Source organism: Mesoplodon densirostris, chromosome 3 (assembly GCF_025265405.1).
Source record: "Mesoplodon densirostris isolate mMesDen1 chromosome 3, mMesDen1 primary haplotype, whole genome shotgun sequence".
Classification (NCBI taxonomy): Eukaryota; Metazoa; Chordata; class Mammalia; order Artiodactyla; family Ziphiidae; genus Mesoplodon; species Mesoplodon densirostris.
Window position 1 is genome coordinate 30,468,893 of NC_082663.1, and position 22,680 is coordinate 30,491,572.

Genomic DNA, 22,680 nt, shown 5'->3' on the forward strand with positions numbered 1-22,680 from the left:
AATTCTGACATAGCATCATTTTTAATTTTTGAATTTTATTTTATTTTATTATACAGCAGGTTCATATTAATTATCCATTTGACATAGCATCTTATATATATTTTGTCTTTAGATCTTCAAAAATCATCATTCAGTGGAGAAAATTCATTGATGGGCATATCCAATTAGGCTTTTCACTTATTAGGAATAAGTTCTATTTATGCCCTTAATAAGTTATTCAAGAAGAAATGCTTATAAACAATAGCCTGAAAATTTATCTTATGCTTTATTTTTATTTTGTTACAAATTTTATTTTAAATACATGCAATGCAGGATTCCAAAAAATCATGGCAAAAATAAATATTGATCACCTTTTGATATAATGTGCAATAAAAATTTTAATCTATAATTTATAGAACATGCCATTCCAAAATCAAAAGCAATGTAATAACATTTTAGAAATTAGTCAACACATAATACTTTTTCTTACATACTTTAAAACAAATTAAACAACATGTATCGCTCCTTAAATAGGTAAAGAATTTATGTAATATGGTGATGATTATACTTAAGTGAAAATGTTTAATAAAATACCGATTTGAAATTTAAAATATGTTATACCTAAAAGTCACATCATATATCATGCATAAATGATGAAATGATTTTTAAAATTCATAATGGGTCTCATGAAATCATGTCTTAACAAAGAAAAAGATTTGGAAATACAAAAATGATGGTAGGGCTTCCCTGGTGGAGCAGTGGTTGAGAGTCCGCCTGACGATGCAGGGGACACGGGTTCGTGCCCCGGTCCGGGAAGATCCCACATGCCGCGGAGCGGCTAGGCCCGTGAGCCATGGCCGCTGAGCCTGCGCGTCCAGAGCCTGTGCTCCGCAACGGGAGAGGCCACAACAGTGAGACGCCCGCGTACCGCAAAAAAAAAAAAAAAAAAAGAGAGAGAAGGTTGGGTGCTTTGTCTAAGAATGCAAACACAGATAGCAGTAAAGGTAGGATTAGTACCAATCGGATTACTTTCACTGAATTGATTAAATGATTGGTATTTTAACACTTCCATGTGTCATTGAAAACACAGGTAGATAGCAGTAAAGGTAGGATTAGTACCAATCGGATTATTTTCACTGAATTGATTAAATGATTGGTATTTTAACACTTCCAACTGCCACTGTTCTCATGTTCAGTCTGGGAAAAAAAACAAAACCAGGTGATCAACCCTCAGTGGTTTAGCTGGAAACAAATGACTGAGGGAATAACTCTCAAATGCCACCCTATTGGTCCTGTGTTCCCTTCCTCTCAAGTGTCTGCTTCTGGAAGACACAGATAGAACTATAGGAACAGAATATCCCCAAGCCCATATCTGCATGGCCTGAGTAAAATGAATATCTCCTTAGAAAGGCCCACAGCAAGTGATTCAGTTGGAAGAGAGAATTTGTTTCTGTCTCCAGAGGCTTCCCAAGCCCTCCCAATTACACTGTGGAGGTAGTTCGTTACTTCTGTTTCCATGAAGATGGGTCTGGAAGGGAAGCCACACTAGCATGTCCACCAGTTGAATATACAAAAAAAATCCCTTTCCTTTTTTTGACATCTGACTCCTAGCCCCTGCCACTGCATTGCTCCCCTATTTTCACATGGGATGAATGCACCAGAACAAGACCCCAAGGGTCCCCACTACACAGGACTCAGCTTTACAGCTTAGGAGATAACACAAGACTTGTTCCCGGGAGCAACCCTCCAGTTTAAGAGGACAAGTTTAATAAGGTTACTGAGGGCTTTTGGCTATCTTGTTCAGCTGTTTTTCCCAGCCTGGTAGCTGCTTCAGCAGCAGAACAAAGGTCAGGCAGCCCCTAATTCCGGATATGGGGGCCCACAACAATCTACCAAAAGAAGGATGGGGAATTGAGGTCAGTCCTACCATAGGAGGTTTTCTTACCTTACTTTTGTTTTTTTCTCTACTCTTGCAGGATTCCAGCACATCGTGTCCAAATGCTTTTCTTACTTTTATACACTTCTGAGCTTGAGGTGGCTGCAAGATAGCAGGTCTTAGAACATGTTCAGAATGTTTCACAGGACCTAAAAAAACAGAATTAAAGGATCAATATATCTTTAGTGAAATACTTTTCCCTCTCTATTTTCTACTTATTTAATGCTAATTTTCTAAAGTCATGATTAAACGAGGGGTAATGTTAACTAATCAAAGTCAAAATAGCCAGTGAGCTGCCTAGTACTTTCTTCCTGCCTACCTTTTACCCAGTAACTATTCACTTTGATCATGGGACTTAGCTTACCAAATGCTTTCCTTCATGTTTTGTGACTCAACCACCATACCACCATACACACACACACAGATTAAGATATGGATGGTAAAACAAAATTTCTGAGGTTCTTGTAATAAAGAGAAGCTACATACCTTGTTCCGCACTGTTCATATCAACATTCCTTTGCACAAAAGTTGATGTCATAAAAACATTGTTTTTCTTCACTGTAAAAAACATGTTTACAAAAAATTTTAAACCTATAGTCAGTTTCTACTGTTTTAACGGTCTTGCACTGAACTCACCAGTAGATGTCGCTGTTGGCACTAACAGAGTAGTAGGCAGTGCTCCTGAGAGCACTAATTCTGCTAAAAAAAGTGTGACGGCAAGATGTTTCGCTACAGTCTGTTACTCTCAGAAAACTAAGTGAAAATTAGGTCGCAGGTGAAATAGACAGTTTTCTTTAGAATCATGAAATTGAGTACTGAGAGAAGTTCTACAGATTATAAAAGCTGAATTGGTAGTGAACCATCTGTGTACATTAATATATATTTCTTATAGAATATTATAAAACTGTTAGCAAATTCTGCCCCTTCCCCCTCTTTAATGATACCCGAAGAGAGAAGTAAAGATGACCATTATTCTAGGCCATTGTTCTATGAAGTGAATTGATGGGATAAGACTGTGGTCTTGGCTGCAAGAATAGAATTATAGGCATATGAAAGAGATATTGCTGATTGGGATCCAGACCACTGCAATAAAATGAGTATCACAATAAAGTGAGTCACACAAATTCTTTGGTTTCCCAGTGCATATAAAAGTTACATTTACACTATACTGTAGTCTGTTAAGTGTGCAATAGCAATATATGTATCTTAATTTAAAAATACTTTATTGCTAAAAAATGCTAACCATCATGTGAGCCTTCAGAGAGTCATAATCTTTTGGCTGGTGGAGGGTCTTGCCTCAGTGTCTGTGGCTGCTGACTGATCAGGCTGGTGGATGCTGAAGGCTGGGGTGACCGTGGCAATGTCTTAACATAAGACAACAATGAAGTTTGCAGCATCAGTTGACTTTTCCTTTCACGAATGATTTCTCTGTAGCATGCAATGCTGTTTGATAACATTTTACTCACAGAACTTCTTTCAAAATTGGAGTCAGTCCCCTCAAACCCTCAACTAAGTTTATTCTAAATCCTTTATTGTCATTTCAACAACCTTTGCAGCATCTTCACCAGGACTAGATGAGCAGGAAACCACTTTCTTTGCTCATCCATGAGAAGCAACTCCTCATCTGTTCAAGTTTCATCATCAGATTTCAGCAATTCAGCCACATCTTCAGGCTCCACGTCTAATTCTAGTTCTCTTGCTATTTCCACCACATCTGTACTTATTTCCTCCACTGAAGTCTGGAACTCCTCAAAGTCATCCATGAGGGTTGGAATCAACTTCTTGCAAACTCCTGTGAATGTGGATATTTTGACCTCTTCCCATGAATCATAAATGTTCTTAATGGCATCTAGAATGGTGAATCCTTTCCAGAAGGTTTTCAAATGCCTTTGTCCAGATCCATCAGAGGAATCACTATCTATGGCAGCTATAGCCTTACAAAATGTACTTCTTGAATAATAAGACTTGAATGTCAAAATGACTCCTTGATCCATGGGGTGAAAAGTGGATGTTGTGTTAGCAGGCATGAATGACATTAATCTTGTTTTACATCTCCATCAGAGCTCTTGAGTGACCAGATATATTGTCACTGAACAGTAATATTTTGAAAGGAATCTTTTTCTGAGCAGTAGGTCACAACAGTGGGCTTAAAATAGTCAGCAAACCATGTCGTAAACAGGTGTGCCATCATCCAGGCTTTGTTGTTCCATTTATAGGACACAGGCAGAGTAGATTTATCATAATTCTTAAGGGCCCTAAATTTTCAGAATGCTAAATAAGCACTGGCTTCTATTTAAAGTCTCCAGCTGCATTAGCCGCTAACAAGAGAGTCAGCCTGTCCTTTGAAACTTTGAGGCCAGGCATTGACTTCTCCTCTCTAGCTATGAAAAGTCCTAGATGGCATCTTCTTCCAGTATAAGGCTGTTTCGTCTCCACTGAAAATCAGTTGTTTAGTGTAGCCACCTTCATTAATGATCTGAGCTAGATCTTCTGGATAACTTGCTGCAGCTTCTACATCAGCACTTTCTGCTTCACCTTGCACATTTATGTTATGGAGATGGTTTCTTTCCTTCAACCTCATGAACCAACCTCTGCTAGCTTCAGACTTTTCTTTTGCAGCTTCCTCAACTCTCTCAGCCTTTACAGAACTGAAAAGAGTCAGGACCTTGTTCTTGATTAAGCTTTGGCTTGAAGGAATATTGTGGCTGGTTTGATCTTCTCTCCAGACCACTAGAACTTTCTCCATATCAGCAATAAGTCTGTTTCACTTTCTTATCATTCATGTGTTCACTGGAGTAGCACGTTCAATTTCCTTCAGGAACTTTTCCTTCACAGTCACATATTTGCTAACTGTTTGGTGCAAGAGGCCTAGTTTTTGGCCTATCTTGGCTTTAGACATGCCTTTCTCACTAAACTTAATCATTTCTAACTTTTGATCTAAAGTGAGAGACATGTGACTCTTCCTTTCACTCAAACACTTAGAGGCCACTATAAGGTTATTAACTGGGCTAATTTCAATATTGCTGTATCTCAGGGAATAGGGAGGCCTGAGAAGAGGGAGAGGGATGGGGGAGCAGGCTGGTTGGTGGAGCAGTCATCATACACATTTATTAAGTTGGCCATCATAACTTATATGGTCGTGGTTTAAGTGCCCCCCCAAAATTACTATTACAGTAGTAACATCTAAGATCACTGATCACAGATCACCATAACAGGTATAATAATAATGAAAATGTTTGAAATATTGTGAGAATTACCAAAATATGACAGAGACACAAGGCAAGCAAATGCTGTTGGAAAAGTGGCACCCATAGACTTCCTTGAGGTATGGTTGCCACAAACTTTGAATTTGTAAAAAAATGCAATATCTGGGAAGTTCAATAGAACGAGGTATGTCTGTACTACACACCTCAAAGAGATCACCTCTTGGTTGCAAATCGCAGAAATAGCAACCTTTGAGTGTTGGATTAAAGGAGATGAGAAAAGAATAAGGATTGCTTCTTCGAAGTATTATAAATATTGGGGTAGAATAGCTTCTCTAATTCAAAGTTCAATTACTTGGTTTTTATGATCTTTATTATTAAAAAGTAACACTGAATGGGCCATTTAAAATTGTACTGTTTGTCTCCATTCCAACAGCGCCAAGATTCTGCACAACATAAAATGGGATGTGCTTGGTAATATCGGTTGTTTTTTTATTCATTCTTTTTGTATGTGTGTCTGATTTTTAGAAAATGGATTGAAGCAGTTTTCCAGATAATTTAAAGCCATCCCTTTACTTTACGCACAAATACAATAAAACAAATCCTCTGGGATTAAGACCTCTATTCCTCTTAATGTCTGTAACTTGTCAGGCAGATATAGATGGGGCTTATTGAACTAGAACCTATCTCTTCTGTATGTGAAAGGTGTCTGACCATATTGTTGCTTAGTCACGCTTGGAATTGTTATTAAGAATATAAATTCATTAGTTTGAAAACTGTGGTTCCTGGGTAGAATCCACTAAAAGGAAGTGAATAGTTTGTATTTTCTGTTTCTTGTGGTAAGCTTAACTCAGAAAAGGCAGTTGGTTGTTTAGTAGAAACAAAAATATACAAGAATACAAATCATAATCTTGATGTAGAGCATGTTTCAACCATTTCAAATATTTTATTATGATAAACTAGTTTTACTTAGCAAAGTATTACAAATTTCAAGTAAAAAGAGATAATGTTTTAATTAGTGAAAAATTCAAAAGGAATCATATTCTAAACTTTAGGATATAAATTTAAAGCATGAACTTTGAGAATCTACACATTGTTATATATTTTGAGTACTACATATATTATAAACTGTACAGATGGACAATAATAAGGAAAATAAAGCAAGTTACTATATTTTATAGGGCTACCTTACATAAAATAATGCTATCATAAATATGAAATCCTAAAAAACGTAATCAAGCTTAAACTTTCTACGAAAAATAAACAGATATACTGTCTAGATTTGTGGGGCTGGAATTCAGAAGGTATTCTTCCATGCATACTTTGCTAAGGCCCCTATTTTATTTGCCACTAAAATGTCAGAGGTTTATAGTAGCCGAAAAAGAAAGCTCATCATGAATAAGAATGGATTTTGAAAAGTCAGAGTGTCAGGCTTGAGGTTCTAAGAAGTTCTTTATTACCTGGCCCAGAAGGGGGGAAGGTCGGGAGATCCGTGAAGGATGACGATCTTAGTCGCTTCTGGGACAAGGTTGATGCTAAAAGCAGATTGCAAACTGGAGTCAATAAGGAAGTGGGTTTTGTTTTTCTTTTGATTTGGATTTTTGCTGTTTTGGAAAATTTTCTTTATCACCAGATTAGAAAAATCTTTGTATTTTTATCGATTAAAAATAAAGAGTGCCTCTGGTGAGAATTATTCAGTAAATATTTACATGATCATCGTGTGTTAGACGCTCTATCAGGCATGAAGATAACCTCAAGGAACTCTCAGTGGAGGAGACAGACATATACATAAATAGCTGTATGACGCAGCAGAGGGCAGTGTGATCTATCATAAAAGGAGTCACCAGAGTGCTTTGAGTGTAGGAGAGAGGCAAACTAAGTTAATGGTTTATTCAAAACACAGCATATGATAAAGTTCTTAGAATAAAGTGTTTTTTTAAAAGCAGACATCTGTTTATTTAAGTAGATGTTTACTTAGGAGGAAACAGCAGTTTCTCCTAATTGTAAAGATAATACATGCTTAATGCAGAAACTTTGTGAACACAGCAAAATACAAAGGTCGGAGTTGGGGTGTGGAGCGGGCTGGGGGGTGGTGGACAGGGGAACCAAATCACTTGTAATCCCATTACCTAAGATAACCATTGCCAACACTGTGGTTTATATCCTTTCAGTCTTTTTTCCAATGTTGATTAATTGAATTTTAAAATAATAACCCCCTGTGCAATTCATTTATAGACTGCTATTTTCATACAACGATATATTATAAACACTATCAATGGGTAGATTTTTAAACATTACCTGTTTGAAAAGTCCCTTAGTAGTATCACACTCAGAGTAAACATAACAGTGAACACTCAACAGTCAAGGCTATACCTACCTCCTTGGGACTGAGAATCTGTAGTATGCAAAGTAAAAGATGAAGACCGGACACGTTTTCTTGAAGAATCATTACATTCTGTAAGAAATTCAATGTGAAGGGTAAAACTGATTGCAATAACAAGTTAGCCTCAATCCGTGATATGAGAGGAGAAACAGAATTTCCTTTTCTCTAGATATATCATCGTTTGACAATGTGTTAATTCCTGAAGCACAGTGTTAGATATTGGGGTTAATAACTTGGTGATTATAAACCGATAGGCATATCATCCTACTATGAAACAATTAGAAACAAGTGGCTTTGGCAAGAAGTTGCGTACAAATTCTGAGATTGTATAGAGAATGCTTTTGGAAGGTTGAAGTACAGGCAGTGGAGAATCATGGGATTTTAGCATTTTTAATATCAGTGTTCTCAAAGACCTACATGTCATCTTTCAAAACAAGAGCCAGTCTACTTGCATGCTCAAAAACAAGAAAAACCATTCGATTTTACATTGCCTGTGCCACATGCCAAAATGCTTGTGCCTACTTATCTCTTTGTATAAAGATTGCTTTTGAAATACAGGATACAAATCATTACCATGTTCTGCTGCTTCATACAGGGTGTCTTCTGCAGGTCTCTGGAAGGAAACAAAGCTACCGGTGAGAGCTGAGTGTTTGCTGTTTTCAAATCAGACTTTCACCCTGTCACTTTATAAGAGAATTCTCAGAAGCCATGTCTATTCAGCTAGGCTAGGAAAAGCTGCTCACCTTTACTCACTAGGAGTTGAGTTTTTCTTTAGTTAGTTTTGTGGGTAGTAGGGTAAATTACCTCCATAAGTAAGAATGAATAACAAGAAAATACTAGTTAAGCTAAAGTGAGAATGCTACTAATGCTATCGTTTGTCTTTCAAAGCAAGTGATTTTAGTATGATGCCGAAAAAGCAAATAGAGTCCTTAAGATTTCTTTTGAATCATATACTACAGTTTAGAACTTATTTTATATCCAGTTTTAAGCTAGGTCAGTGGTGGGGAACTCATGATGAGCCTTAGCCCTCCTAATCTCTTTCAGCCCCTCCCCTTTCCCAGTCACTCCAAAAAAAAAACCAGATAATTTGGTAAAAATGGCATGTTATCCATAGTTTCAAGATAAGGCCTCTGGCTTCCCATTTCAACCAAATTGCTGTCAGTAAATCCATATGATGTAAATATTCTGGAGTTACTACTCCTCTAAGTGAAGAACAGAGGTAAATTTATGCAGCAGTGATACCATTTAGTATAGCTAGCTTCTCGAAATACAATCTTGTCAAAGTAAAAATCAAAGAGGGACTTCCCTGGTGGTGCAGTGGTTAAGAATCCACCTGCCAATGCAGGGGACACGGGTTCAATCCCTGCTCCGGGAAGATCCCACATGCTGCAGAGCAACTAAGCCCGTGCACCATAACTACTGAGCCTGTGCTCTAGACCCTGTGAGCCACAACTACTGAGCCTACGTGCTGCAACTACTGAAACCCGTGTGCCTAGAGCCAGTGCTCCTCAACAAGAGAAGCCACCGCAATGAGAAGCCCACGCACTGCAACGAAGAGTAGGCCCTGCTCACTGCAACTAGAGAAAGCCCACGCACAGCAAAGAAGACCCAATACAGCCAAAATAAATAAATACCTCAAAAAAAAAATCAGACAGAGAAAAGTAACTTGATCTTACCTTAAAAGTTTGTTTTCTCTTTTCAAAAACAAATATTGGTTGAGCAATGACAGATTTTTCTGTAAAAGTAAAAGAACATGAAAGAAATCGAACAATACTCTGACATTTCTAACACCAGCTACAAATATTTGAAGATTTTTTTGGTTTTTGTATTTTTCCCTGCCTTTGGGTAAAATCCAAACTGTTTTACATGAATGCTGTAAATCGCATATTTACAAATGATTTTAACAATTAATTAGAGAAATAAATATTTGGGGAAACGATAGTAATATGTTTCCATAAATAGAGAAATCATCCCATTAAAAGAACAACCCTTAAGTGTTTAAGGAAAACAAAGTACAATTCCCTGCATTTGGAAACTCATTGTGACATAGTGATTAACATCCTTACTTTTAGAATAAAACATTTCAAAGGATGAAAAATCTCATCTGAGGGCTTCCCTGGTGACGCAGTGGTTGGGAGTCTGCCTGCCGATGCAGGGGACACGGGTTCGTGCCCCAATGCGGGAAGATCCCACATGCCGCGGAGCGGCTAGGCCTGTGAGCCATGGCCGCTGAGCCTGCGCGTCCGGAGCCTGTGCTACACAACGGGAGAGGCCACCACAGTGAGAGGCCCGCGTACCGCCAAAAAAAAAAAAAAAAATCTCATCTGAGAGTAATACTTCTACTTGGTTTGGATCTCAAAATATAAATGGTACAGATGTACTTAAATAATCCAGGAATAATTCATATTTCCTTGACTAGTCATATACTAAGTCATGTTTTCAATATTTAGACTAAGAATCAGTCTTAAACAGTTTTGTAAAGTAGGTAGTTTGTCTTCAGCCCTGCCAACCTTACTAATCTTTTATATTTTCCTATCTTAGGTAAGGATAGAAAGGAACTCATTCACTCTAGGGTATAAATGAGTGATAACAGCATTAAATATCAGCACTCTAGAATTCTTAGGGAAGATTATATGGTTGTTAAAAGCTTGGAGAGGCTCTGGAGTTAGGGAGGCATGTGTTCAAATATAAGTTCCACCGCTAATTGGCAGTATACTTTTGGAAACAATATGTCTGTACCTTAAGTTTCTTCATCTGAAAAAAAAAATGAAGACTATAACAGTACTTACTTTACAGAATTTATGTGAAAATTATATAGATTTTTAGATATAATTACTTAGATTTTAACAAGACCAAAAAAAAAAGCCTGAAAGGATATTAAATATGTGGCGTGACACCAATCCCTATTCCAAAACTCATAGCTGACATTGTTAATCTATGACAACACTTTCTTGATGAGCCCCAATGTTACCTCAGAACTTTTATCATTATAGTCTTCTAGCAGCCATTACTGATGTATCATGCCGGCATAGAAGCTGAGGTAATTTGCCATCACTGGCTGAATAAATAAAAGTCTAGCTGAAGAATTTCAAGGAACTACCAGGTAATTACATATTTTATATGCCAGAAAGGGATTTTCCAGTTACCCACAATCTTATCCCATAATATCGTGTCAAAACTCTGCCAGACCACCCTTTGCCAAGCTCCTGAGGCCCTGTGAACTTGGGTACCTTCTTTCGGTCCAGCAAGATAGGCTTCATTTTTTTTATGCAAGTGCTTACTGTGCTGTCTGCCCTTGGAGCCAAGTGAACCACAGCAGAAAATGCTCAACAACATATTGGCATTGCCATCCATATTAAACTGTAGCTCAATTCTTTGTTCTTTCTTAGAACAAGCTCCTTTTTCAGCAATTACATTAGATTTAAGAAATGAGATCTCTAATGACTTTGAAAGGACATAGTCTTTGTGAATGTGCAGTGGAATACTTATGAAGTGGAATAATAAATGTGCCTCTTCTAAATTGGACTTAGGATAGTTGTCCTTAAAATAGTATGACTTGGGGCTTCCCTGGTAGCGCAGTGGTTGGGAGTCCGCCTGCCGATGCAGGGGATGCGGGTTCATGCCCAGGTCGGGGAGGATCCCACATGCCGTGGAGCGGCTGGGCCTGTGAGCCATGGCCGCTGAGCCTGAGCGTCCGGAGCCTGTGCTCCGCAATGGGAGAAGCCACAGCAGTGAGAGGCCCATGTACCGCAGGAGAAAAAAAAAAAAAAAAAGGATGACTTGACCTAACCGTAGACAAATAGCATGTTGACTTTTCCTCTATCAAAACATAGAGCTAAAAACGGGCAAAAGTGATCTTCAATGGCAGCATTAAGTAGGAAATCATAAAGGGTTACTTGTAGCTTGGAGGGCATGTGGTAAAGTAGGAAGGCCATTTTTTTTCATCAATTCACCCAATATTTATTGAGTATCTTTTTGTGCCAGCCACTGTGCTGGGATCTAGGAATACATTGTCTGATTGAAGGTATATTAGCCTCAGTGCAGCCACCTCCTCTCCCTGACACTGCCCAGCTCATTAGCTGGAAAACAGATGACCTCCTTACCTCCTCTTCCATCTAGATTCTCCCTTTCTCAAACCAGTCCTTTGGCTCCAAAGACAAAGTCAGAAGTAAACATTTATCAAGCCATTGGGTTCATAGCAGTTTTCTAACCTGACCCAGTAGGAAAACTTGAAAATAAGATCACGGTCCTTAAAGTGACATATTTTAAAATGTATCCTTTCTTCTTTCTAATATATTTGTTGATCAATCCACTTATTCAACAAATATGTATTGAGGGGTGACTGTATACAAGTCACTTTGCAAGGTAAGAGAGAGAGGACAGTGGTATAAGATGAGGCTGAAGATGAAGTTGGATTATCTAAGATAATCTTCCCATCTCAAGATCCTTAACTTAATCACACCTACTGGGTTTCTTTTGCCACATAAGGTACATATTTACAGGTTCTGAGCATTAGGATACAGACACCTTTAGGGAGCTGTTATACTGCCTACGACGCATATAAAATATTGAGGTTCTGTCTGAGCACTCTCTACTCAGTTCACAGAATGCTGGCAGCCAGGTTTATTTCCTCCAGGCAGGAAATTATAAGATTTTTCTCTGGAGAGTCTGACCAACCCGAAAGAAAAGAACAAAAGATATTGGCAAACAAATTTCTCAGTGAATGGTCAAACCAGATGATGAGTCCCCAGTGCAAGTGCACATAGCTGCTAATGAGCTTTTTAGTGAGTTCCCCTTTCTTAAATATAAGCAGGCAATCAAGGGTCACCAGACATACAATTCAGTGATTGAATGAGTAAACAGAAGGAAAGTAAACTGGAGGGAAAAGACTATGCAGAGAGTTTAATATATATTTTCTAAAATTATATACAAGTAATTTATTTTCATACATATATATTTTATAATTATATATCTAATATGTATATAATTAATATCCTCACAAATATGAAACATCCATGAAGCAAAAGCAGAATACTATTTTTTAAAAAGAGCAACACAGAACAAGAATAAGCTTTTAGAAATTTAGACTTTAAAATATGGTAGTAGAATCAATGTTGACTTAAAAACATCAATAGAAGATTTAGAAAATAAAATTGAGTAAATAGTCCATATAGCAGAAGAACGGAAATGAAAAATGTGAGAAGAGATAAGAAAACTCAGATGAGCAGTCCAAGAGTCACTTCAATGCCTGACTAATAGAAGCTATAGAGAAAGAGAATACAGGAAAAAGAGGGCTTGAAATTATCAACAAATAGATCATTAAAATTCCACAAATCAAAAGACATATGTTTCCAGTTTGAAAGAGCCAATCCAATACTCAGAACAATACATGAAAATAGAACCGTACCAATGCACATCATGAAATCTTAGAACACCACTAAGAAAAGGTCCTATTGGCACGGAGAAGGGGGTAAAAAAAAAGCCACATATGAAGGGCCAGGTATCGGAATGGCTTTAGGTTTCACAACAACAATCCTGTAAATTAGAAATCAAAGGATCAATGCTTTTAACACTCTGAAAGGAAATGATTTCCAGTCTAGAATTATGTGCTAATATAATGTACCAATTAAGTGTAAAGACATGATAAAAACATTTCCAACGGTAAGCTCTCAAAGTATGTATCCCACATGCACTCATTCTCAGGATGCTTCTAAAGGAAGTGCTCCACCAAAAGAGCTAGTAAACTAAGTAGCCAAGAAATAGGGGCACCGACTCAAAAGAGGTGAAGGCAACCTCCAGGATGTTGGTGAGAGGATAGCCCAGAGCGATAGCAGTACATCAATTGCAGAGAATAACCAGTCCACAATGGGGGAGGTCCCTGAGGAGACTCCAGGAAAGAAGTCTCCAAAAGGATGGAACTAAAAACAGTTGAATATCTCAAGTAACTGAATATTTTGAAAGCATATTTAGATAATTGGAAGAGACTTTGGGGGTTGACTGGTAACTAGTACATAGAGAACTAAGAAAACAAAACAAAACAAAAATATGACACAATTATTAAATCCAGAGAAAACAAAAAGTTGGGCAGGAAAACAAACCTAATCAAAATATATTATATAATCATGACGATGTGAATACTGAATATTGATCTAATCAGACTTCTGATGCAGTGATTTTGGGAAGATGGGGGCATGGAAAACATTCATGTGTATGGTGGTAGTGGGTTGAAGGGGTCAGAAAAATCTGTGAAAGGGACCTAAATTCTTCCATAGTTGCAAACCAGTAGCACCTAAACATAAATATAAAGAAGTAGCCCTAAATGCCTGGTATTTGGTTATATGGAGGTTAATACAAAAGAAACAGCTGTGAGTTGGATGCTGTTACCTCTGGGGACCAAGAAAAAAGAAAGCAGAGGAAGGGGCCAGGAGGAGATTGCTACTTTTTTCCAGACAAGTCTTGTAGGACCATTTGATCCCTTAAACCACATGAATGTACGTAACTTTGAGAAAATAAAAACCAAATTTGAAAATAATTTCTTTTCTACCATAGTGTCAGACACTCATGATCAAAGGACAATTCTCATGCTCCTGGCCAACGACAGACTTCTTATTGAATTATACTGCTTAACAAGTACCCAGTATCTTATTTCTTTGGCCTACCTGTTCTTTGCATAGAGATATATGGAAACAGATGTGTGAGCAAGATGGATTCAATGAATTCAGAGTGCAATAATAATAGATTCTATTTTACATTTGGTAGTGTATATATGTCCATGCCACTCTCTCACTTTGTCACAGCTTACCCTTCCCCCTCCCCATATCCTCAAGTCCATGCTCTAGTAGGTCTGTGTCTTTATTCCTGTCTTACCCCTAGGTTCTTCATGACAGTTTTTTTTCTTAAATTCCATATATATGTGTCAGCATACAGTATTTGTCTTTCTCTTTCTGACTTACTTCACTCTGTATGACAGACTCTAGGTCCATCCACCTCATTACAAATAGCTCAATTTCATTTCTTTTTATGGCTGAGTAATATTCCATTGTATATATGTGCCACATCTTCTTTATCCATTCATCCGATGATGGACACTTAGGTTGTTTCCATCTCCGGGCTATTGTAAATAGGGCTGCTATGAACATTTTGGTACATGTCTCTTTTTGAAACTTTATCAGATGTTTTGTACTGACGAACTTGAAGGTAAAATAACCAGGACCCCAGAGGAAAATAGGCAGTTTACATAGGAAATTGCCAGGCTGAACTCACAAAGCACCAGCTCAACTTGAGACACAAGATAAATGGACCCTGCTGGAACAATTCCAGCCTTGTCGTCCCTGCTGAAGTTATAACCAATTGTGTACTATGAATACAAGTGTGTTGTAATACATACATTATAGGAAGTAAAAGGAGAAAACACTTTTCAACCCAATTCTGAATTTTTTGAACTGCTGTAAATTTTTGTTGGAAATGGAATTATAAACTGCCTGCTCTCAGAAATCTAGAATTTCTTCGTTTTGATTCAATGTGAGCACACACTTGAGAAAAAAAAGAATCAATATTAGAATAAAATGAAGGAAGCTATCCGTTTTCTCATAAATACCATGCAGATAAAGAAATTACTCACTTTCAGAATGGGACATTCTGAATAGGACATTGGAGAAGAAGATGAGCAAAGTATCTTGCAACCCATTGAATACAGCCGTTACCACTGAGAACTTTGTCTAATGCATCCTATTTTCTGAACACATCTGCTTCTTATGATGCTAGTCTTCAATCCATTCATTGTAAGTTCCAAAGACTTTAGACTCTTTTCTCAACTGGTTTGTATATTGGTCTCAATCTAGACACAGATCAATTTCAGAAAACCAAGACATAAAAATAATTAAAGTATCTGATGTGAGCCAGAACTAGAGGTTGTGTCACACACAGACCTTGCTACCCTTCTGGAGGTCGGACCAAGCCCCTGAAAACTCTGTGTTTAATGCGTTCTCACCCCAACCTCAACACCAAACCATGCTGCTTAGTTTATAATCCAGTCATATGTGGTAGTGGGCTATGGCCAGTGACTTGATGTCGTTTGCATTTTAGAATCTGGAGATTTGTGGCAATTCAATTGAAGGAAAATCTTCTCATTTCTTAAAGTCATGTACTTCACTAATGTCATTGTAAATAGGGAACTTCACAGATTTTAAAAAACAGAAAACTTTCATTAAGTCATTTGATACAGAACATCTGGCAAAATCACTCTGCAGATTAAAATACAGTGATGAAGGAAGAAACTGGCTTTATATTTTTGAGAGTGTTCCGTAATGTATCCCAAAAGACATGGTCGTCATGTGCAGTGTGCTTTATATTTGGGGATGATCAGTGAGTTGAACAGTTTCATGAAGACCTTCTTGTTTTCCAAGAGACCGTTTTCAACAGCCAACACAGCATACTCCATTAAATTTAACTATTGTTTTCAGTGTCAAAACATGACTCTTTGAATTATTTCTTTTTCTTTCTTCTTAAAACTGTACCATATGACAGGCTTATGCATGTCATGACTAGTCTTTAACCTTTTGCCTTTTGAAATGTTTAACTTTATATGACCTAAAAGTTAGACCTTGCTGATCTCCCATGATGCTTCTTTTATGCACATGTGTAATGTGAAAATGTATATTTGTGTCATACTTCATCTATTATAAAACACGTTTAAATATATTAATCTTTGGTGACTAAGTAAATGACTACCACGAGCCAGAATGCAGGGTTTTATAAACCTAAACTTTGGCAAAAACGAGACTGGATTCAAATTCCGTCTCTTCAATTCACTAACTTTGTGAGCTAGGGCAGATCACTTGATCCCTCTGAGGCCACGTTTACTCATCTGTAAAATGGGAATAGTAAGACATACTTCACAAAGTTGTAAGGATTTAGCGAGGTAATGTAGATAAAATGCTAAGCACAGTACCTGGCATATGAGAAATGCTCGGTAAACCGCAGCTCTTACTACATGATACAGTCCTCAAGAGGTAAGTTATTTAACCCTTGGATCATGAGACAACGAAGCCTCCAGACTTACAAGATGTGTGCAAGGTCGCGCAGCTCGCACTTAGAGATCTGGGAGTAAAACACATGAGAGCTAACTCCGAATCTCATGTTTTTTCCTCTAAGAAAGTCTCCCTCTTGGCTTAGTTAAATGCCTATTTTACAGCTTCTTTTCTTATGAAGCTGTGATGTACCTGAGCTGTGATAGCCCTTCTGCTTTTGTGGTCTGTACGAGCCTAGTTGAGATGTCATCCCAGACTGTCAGTGTTCCTGCACTTTTGTTTTGCCATCTGTAAACATGCGAGATGCTTCACTTATTCTTACCATTTTCTGTTTGTATTTTGACTTTAAAAGGTTTGTTTGAGAATGTTGGCAGGCAAATGGCGTGGTGAGCCTAGCAGTTTAAAACCTCTATGTCAGTATTTATTTTCAGCCACTGGCAAAAATGACTCAGAAGAATGTATTACTTTTGACAGAGCATACCCATTTCTCCAAAATTTGAAGGTGTTATTTTATCTATAAGTATTATAGATATTTATAATTTATGGAATATAAACTATTGTATGCTTTTGTGATAAGGTTACCTGTAACCTTTAATTACTTGAATATGTTTGTCAGCAGCAAATGTGGGCCCTCTGGATTGATAACGCCGGAAAGAGCTGTTTGCTCTTTCTCGAGACCATTCCGTCGTTTATGCCCATGGGGTAGTAAAGATGCAGAACGTGTCTTGTGATGTGCTGGTCCACTCAGTACCATTTGGAAATACATATTTCATTTGACAGCATTTATAAATCACATATTTTCCCCTCAGAATAACTTGCAGTGTGAAAATGCTTCCATATGTTAGAAGTGGGTCTCTCCATTTTGCTGAGGGAGGAGGGGATGGAAATATAGTCTAGGCTTCATGGCACGTTGAAGATAAGTATTGTACAGGTTTAAAATGGTATCTGTTAATTTTAAGTAATTCCCTAGCGTTTTCTGCACTGCTAAAATTAAAGAGGTGATTTTGACACAAAATATCATATCAGTAATAATTAAATCACTCTTCACAAAGACTATTAGATATGGCTGAAATTCTGCTTCATATATTGAATCCAGATCAATTTAAGCTCTTCCTCTTCAGTAAAGAAGTACACTATTTTTAAATTCCCTCATGGATTCCAAGGCCGGATAGAGAAGCTTGATTGCAACTTCTTGCAATTCCCAAACTCTCTTCCTTAAACTCACTCCTCTTTGCCCTGAGCCTTTGAGCAAGCAGGAGAAAAGGCTCCTTGTTCCCGTTTCACAGGAATAAATGGATGTTATTCCACTGAGAACAAGACCTCGGAGGCCTAGGCAGGAAGAAGGGAGCAGGGCTGCCACCCAAGGCCCTCACAAGCCCGGAAGGCCTGGACCCTGTTCTCCTCTTGGGAACTCGCGGAAGCCCCCGGAGGTCAACATTCATCCTCACCTTACGTGTGCGAGGACGGAAATGCCCTGCTCGCCCTCAGGGCACAGAAATGGAGGGGGGTGGGAGTGTACAGTGCCACCTGCGGCAGATGGTTCTGCACCCACGTCTCACTGCTCTGCGTTAGAACTAGTTTGAGAGAAGTAAAGGCCAGGTAGCGATTTGTAAACCTTACCAGAAACATTTGTTCACCATGCTAAAGAAGATAACAGGATAAAAACATATCAATTTTCAAATATATATGACTTGATGGGCCTCCCTGGTGGCGCAAGTGGTTGAGAGTCCGCCTGCCGATGCAGGGGATACGGGTTCGTGCCCCGGTCTGGGAGGATCCCATATGCCGCGGGGCGGCTGGGCCCGTGAGCCATGGCCGCTGAGCCTGCGCGTCCGGAGCCTGCGCGTCCGGAGCCTGTGCTCCGCAACGGGGGAGGCCACAACAGTGAGAGGCCCGCATACCGCAAAAAAAAAAAAAAAAAAAAAAAAAAATATATATATATATATATATATATATATATATGACTTGAAAAAGTCTCAAAAAGAACCCCCAAAAAACTGAGAACCATTCTTTATATTTATTCATTTTCTTTCCTTCAAGCTTTTATGGTCATTGAACTATTATGACAAGTCAAGATGAAAGGATCAGAGGAGATATTGTAATTATGTGATATCTTTTTTTTTTTTTTTTTTTTTTTTTGCTGTACGCGGGCCTCTCACTGCTGTGGCCTCTCCCGTTGCAGAGCACAGGCTCCGGGCACACAGGCTCCGCGGCCATGGCTCGCGGGCCCAGCCGCTCCGCGGCATGTGGGATCTTCCGGGATCGGGGCACGAACCCGTGTCCCCTGCATCGGCAGGCGGACTCTCAACCACTGCGCCACCAGGGAAGCCCGTGATATCTTTTTTTGAAGCATTTTTTATTGTGTGAAAATATACATAACATAAATTTTACCATTTTAACCATTTTAAATACAGTTCAGTGTTATTAGGTATTTTCACAATACATAACTATCAACACCATCCATCTCGAGAAATTTTTCATCATTCCAAACTGATATTCTATACCTGATAAACACGAACTCCCCATTCCACTCTCCCCCCAGCCCTTGGTAACCACTGTTCTACTTTCCGATTCTATGAATCTGACTAGGTACCTAATGTAAGTGGGGTCAGACAATATTTGTCTTTTTGGGTCTGACTTATTTCACTTAGCATAATGTCTTCAAGGTCCATCTGTGTTGTAGCATATGTTAGAATTTTATTCCTTGTAAAGGCTGAGTAATATTCCATTGTATGTGTATACCACATTTTGGATCTTTTTTTTTTTTTGCGGTACGCAGGCCCCTCACTGTTGTGGCCTCTCCCGTTGCGGAGCACAGGCTCCGGACGCGCAGGCTCAGCGGCCATGGCTCACGGGCCCAGCCGCTCCGCAGCACGTGGGATGCTCCCGGACCAGGGCACGAACCCGTGTTCACTGCATCGGCAGGCGGACCCCCAACCACTGCGCCACCAGGGAAGCCCGGATCATTTTTTTAAATCAGCTTTCCCTCATTTGTCTCCTCCTCCTTTCTTTGCTTCCATTTGGCTCCATGTTTCTCTCTAACACCCACCTTCATTGTCTCCCTACACGTTTCCCTCCCTCTACTCTTCCCATTTCTCCTTCCTCCCTCCCTGACATACTCATCATTTTCTCTACATGCTTAATATGTATTAATATTACATACCAAGTACTCTTCTTATGGGTATTTTTTTAATGAGGTAAAACTCAAGTTTATCTCATCTTAATGTTTTAACTATGTTATATACTTTTAATAATGATGGTCCTCATATCATAAAATTCTTAGATAGATGTAGATGGACATACAGTCCCAGCTCTCTGCACTAACTACTAACTTTGAGTAGATGACTTAGCTCCTCTGGTTTCAGTTTTCTAATATGTAAATTCAGTTGTACTACATGATCTTTGAAGCCCCAACATTCAATGATTTATGAATATCAATCACTCGGAGGAAATTTTTGGGAAGAAGAATATTGATTTATTTGGTAAGTGTTAATTGCATGCTATGAGCAAGATAATGAACAATATCTTGAGTTTAAGCCTTAACATGTGAGAAATGTTCACAAAGATAGAAAGAAGTTTGGCACATCTGTTATGGTGGGGATTTTAAAAAATATTTATTTATTTATTATTTTATTTATTTATTTTTGGCTGCACCAGGTCTTAGTTGCAGCACGCGGGATCTTTAGTTGCAGCATGGGGACTTCATAGTTCTGGCATGCAGACTCTTAGTTGTGGCATGTGTGCGGGATCTAGTTCCCCAACCAGGGATCAAACCCAGGCCCCCTGCGTTGGGAGCGCAGAGTCTTACCCACTGGACCACCAGGGAAGTCCCTATGGTGGGGTTTTTTTTGAAGATTTGTTTTCTCTATCTTTTTGGTTTTTTCTTATCTTTAAATTTGTAGCTAGTTGTTCTCTACAAACCCCTCTAAACTACTTTGCTTCATCCCACTAACAAAACAATCACTTCTACTAATTAATTTTAGCTTACTCAATTTTCAAAAAGAAATATGGCAAATAACACCGAAGCTTGAGAATGAAGCTCCTTATAACAAAGTTGGCCTTGTTGAACAAACAGAACCTCATAATCTGTAGCACCGGTATATGTCTTACCCATGCTCAGCTTATAAAAACACACATGCACACAAATATTTATCTGCAATTTCATTTCTCTGCAGACAACTAAAGTTTAACACAGCCAACCTTAGACCAAAATAGTCCATTTCCAACATTCAAAAACTTTCTCCTTACTTTACACTCTCTCTAGATGGCAGCATCCCTCTTTGTTACAAATTACCTCCTTTTATCAGGACGAGAAAGGATTTGGTGCCAGTTACTTAAGCCAGTCATTATATAGATCTGAAGTATGGTTTTTTCACTTAGGTGCATCGCTACTCTAGAGGCATGATCAAGTTACTGAGTTGTAGTTTCTGGACGTCTGGTAGTTTCTCTGGATCTGCTAAGGGAAAAGAATTTATGTCCTGTCAGCATTACATTCTTTTAGGACCTGATCCCATTGTGTGGCGATATAGGCCACTTAAAAAATTTCTTCCTTCTCTCTCCTGTGAGATCAGGTCCCATCTCCTCAGTTCCAATTTAACCCCTGTCCTTTTTCTGGCTCAGCTCACACATACATGTTTTATGCTCTTTTGATGTTACTTTAGTTAGTTTCAAAATATATCTTCAGACCATCATCACTTGTTAGCAGTCTAGATCTTATACCTATGATTTCTGCCTTGCTTGTTTATTGCCATCCACAGGGGTTGAGCTATCTGACATCTGGGTAGAAGGAATGCAGCTTCCTACTGAATACAGGTATTGATTGCATATTAAATCCTGACTTTTGGATATTGTACTAGATTTGCCAACAGACTTCATTAAAAAGCAATTCAGGGGGGCTTCCCTGGTGGCCCAGTGGTTGAGAGTCCGCATGCTGATGCAGGGGACACGGGTTCGTGCCCCGGTCCGGGAAGATCCCACATACCGCGGAGCGGCTGGGCCCGTGAGCCATGGCCGCTGAGCCTGCACATCCGGAGCCTGTGCTCCGCAACGGGAGAGGCCACAACAGTGAGAGGCCTGCGTACCGAAAAAAAAAAAAAAAAAAAAAAGCAACTCAGATGTGATACTTACCTTGCCGAAATGTTGTTTAAGATTTCGTGTCAAGTTAATGATTTAATATAATGGTTGAGCCAGCACTTTTTAAATAGAATCCTCAATTTAAATAAAAAGTGAATTATAACGATGACTATTATTTAGCCCTTTTTAATTTGGAGTTTTGGACACTGCTTGTTTATTTTGTCAGAAGTATGAAGGATTTCTCCAAGGCCATCAGTCCAGTTCCAAAAACAGTGCATTGCTGTCTTTCACACTTCATGCAGTGTGAGAGATACGGACTGTGCTGTTGTTTAAAAGAAAACTGCTAGCCCAGCAAGCAGGTCACTTTCTCTGGGCTGATGTGTTTGCATTCATACAGCTGCATTTTCTCACCTCTTTCTCTTAGGGACAAATACCCCCTTCTGAGACAGTTGGATGTGGTTAGTAATTTATATAGAAATTAACCGGTGACTTCAAAGACAACACATTTTGAACAACTGAACCACAAATTGAGTTCAAGGGCCAGCCATCACTCAGGCCCTTCATAAGTGCTTAGCTGAGCATCTATTTTTGTGCCCGATAAGAGGCAGTGAGCATGGATTAAAGCAGAGGCTCTGGAGTCAGGGTTCTTGGGTTAGGATCTGGCCTCTACACCCCTGCTGTGAGGTCTTGGCCATTACCTATCTCATGAGGCTTTTGCAAAGAAACAAGCTAACAACAGTGTCTGGCCTATGACAAACACTCCGTAAATGTGATTTGTTTGTAAGTGACATGTTAGCACTGTGGTGTAGTCCAGGGTATAAACTCAGTTTACTTCTCTCAAAGAACTTGTACAACACACTTAAGGAGACAACATCAACATGAATGAAATAATTATGGACAAATCATAGAAGCTTAGTTTTGAAAGGGGTCCTATAGGTCCCCTAGTGGAACTCACCATCTAAGGTGTCTAGAGCATCCTCAGTAGATGGCCTTCCATAACATGGCATATCAGTAAGTGTTAAAAGGTATCCTGTTGCCTGAGCTTCCCAACACGTGTGGCAGCATTCTGGTGTATGC

General features: G+C 38.8%; 1 protein-coding gene across 6 annotated transcripts in view; it reads right to left on the reverse strand.

Moving 5' to 3' along the window:
• Positions 1-22,680, reverse strand: part of RANBP3L (RAN binding protein 3 like) — a 46,182-nt gene that overhangs the window by 15,237 nt on the left and 8,265 nt on the right. For 2 of the 6 annotated variants that reach the window (XM_060091637.1, XM_060091638.1), the window contains exons 2-6: positions 9,178-9,236; positions 8,075-8,114; positions 7,496-7,573; positions 2,402-2,473; positions 1,925-2,064 (exon numbers count right to left, since the gene is read on the reverse strand). In XM_060091637.1, the coding sequence (XP_059947620.1) occupies positions 1,925-2,064; positions 2,402-2,473; positions 7,496-7,573; positions 8,075-8,114; positions 9,178-9,236 (389 nt within the window). Of the gene's footprint in view, positions 1-1,924; positions 2,065-2,401; positions 2,474-6,578; positions 6,654-7,495; positions 7,574-8,074; positions 8,115-9,177; positions 9,237-22,680 lie in introns of all 6 variants that reach the window. The other 4 variants (XM_060091639.1, XM_060091636.1, XM_060091641.1 and 1 more) reach the window with 4 other exon arrangements.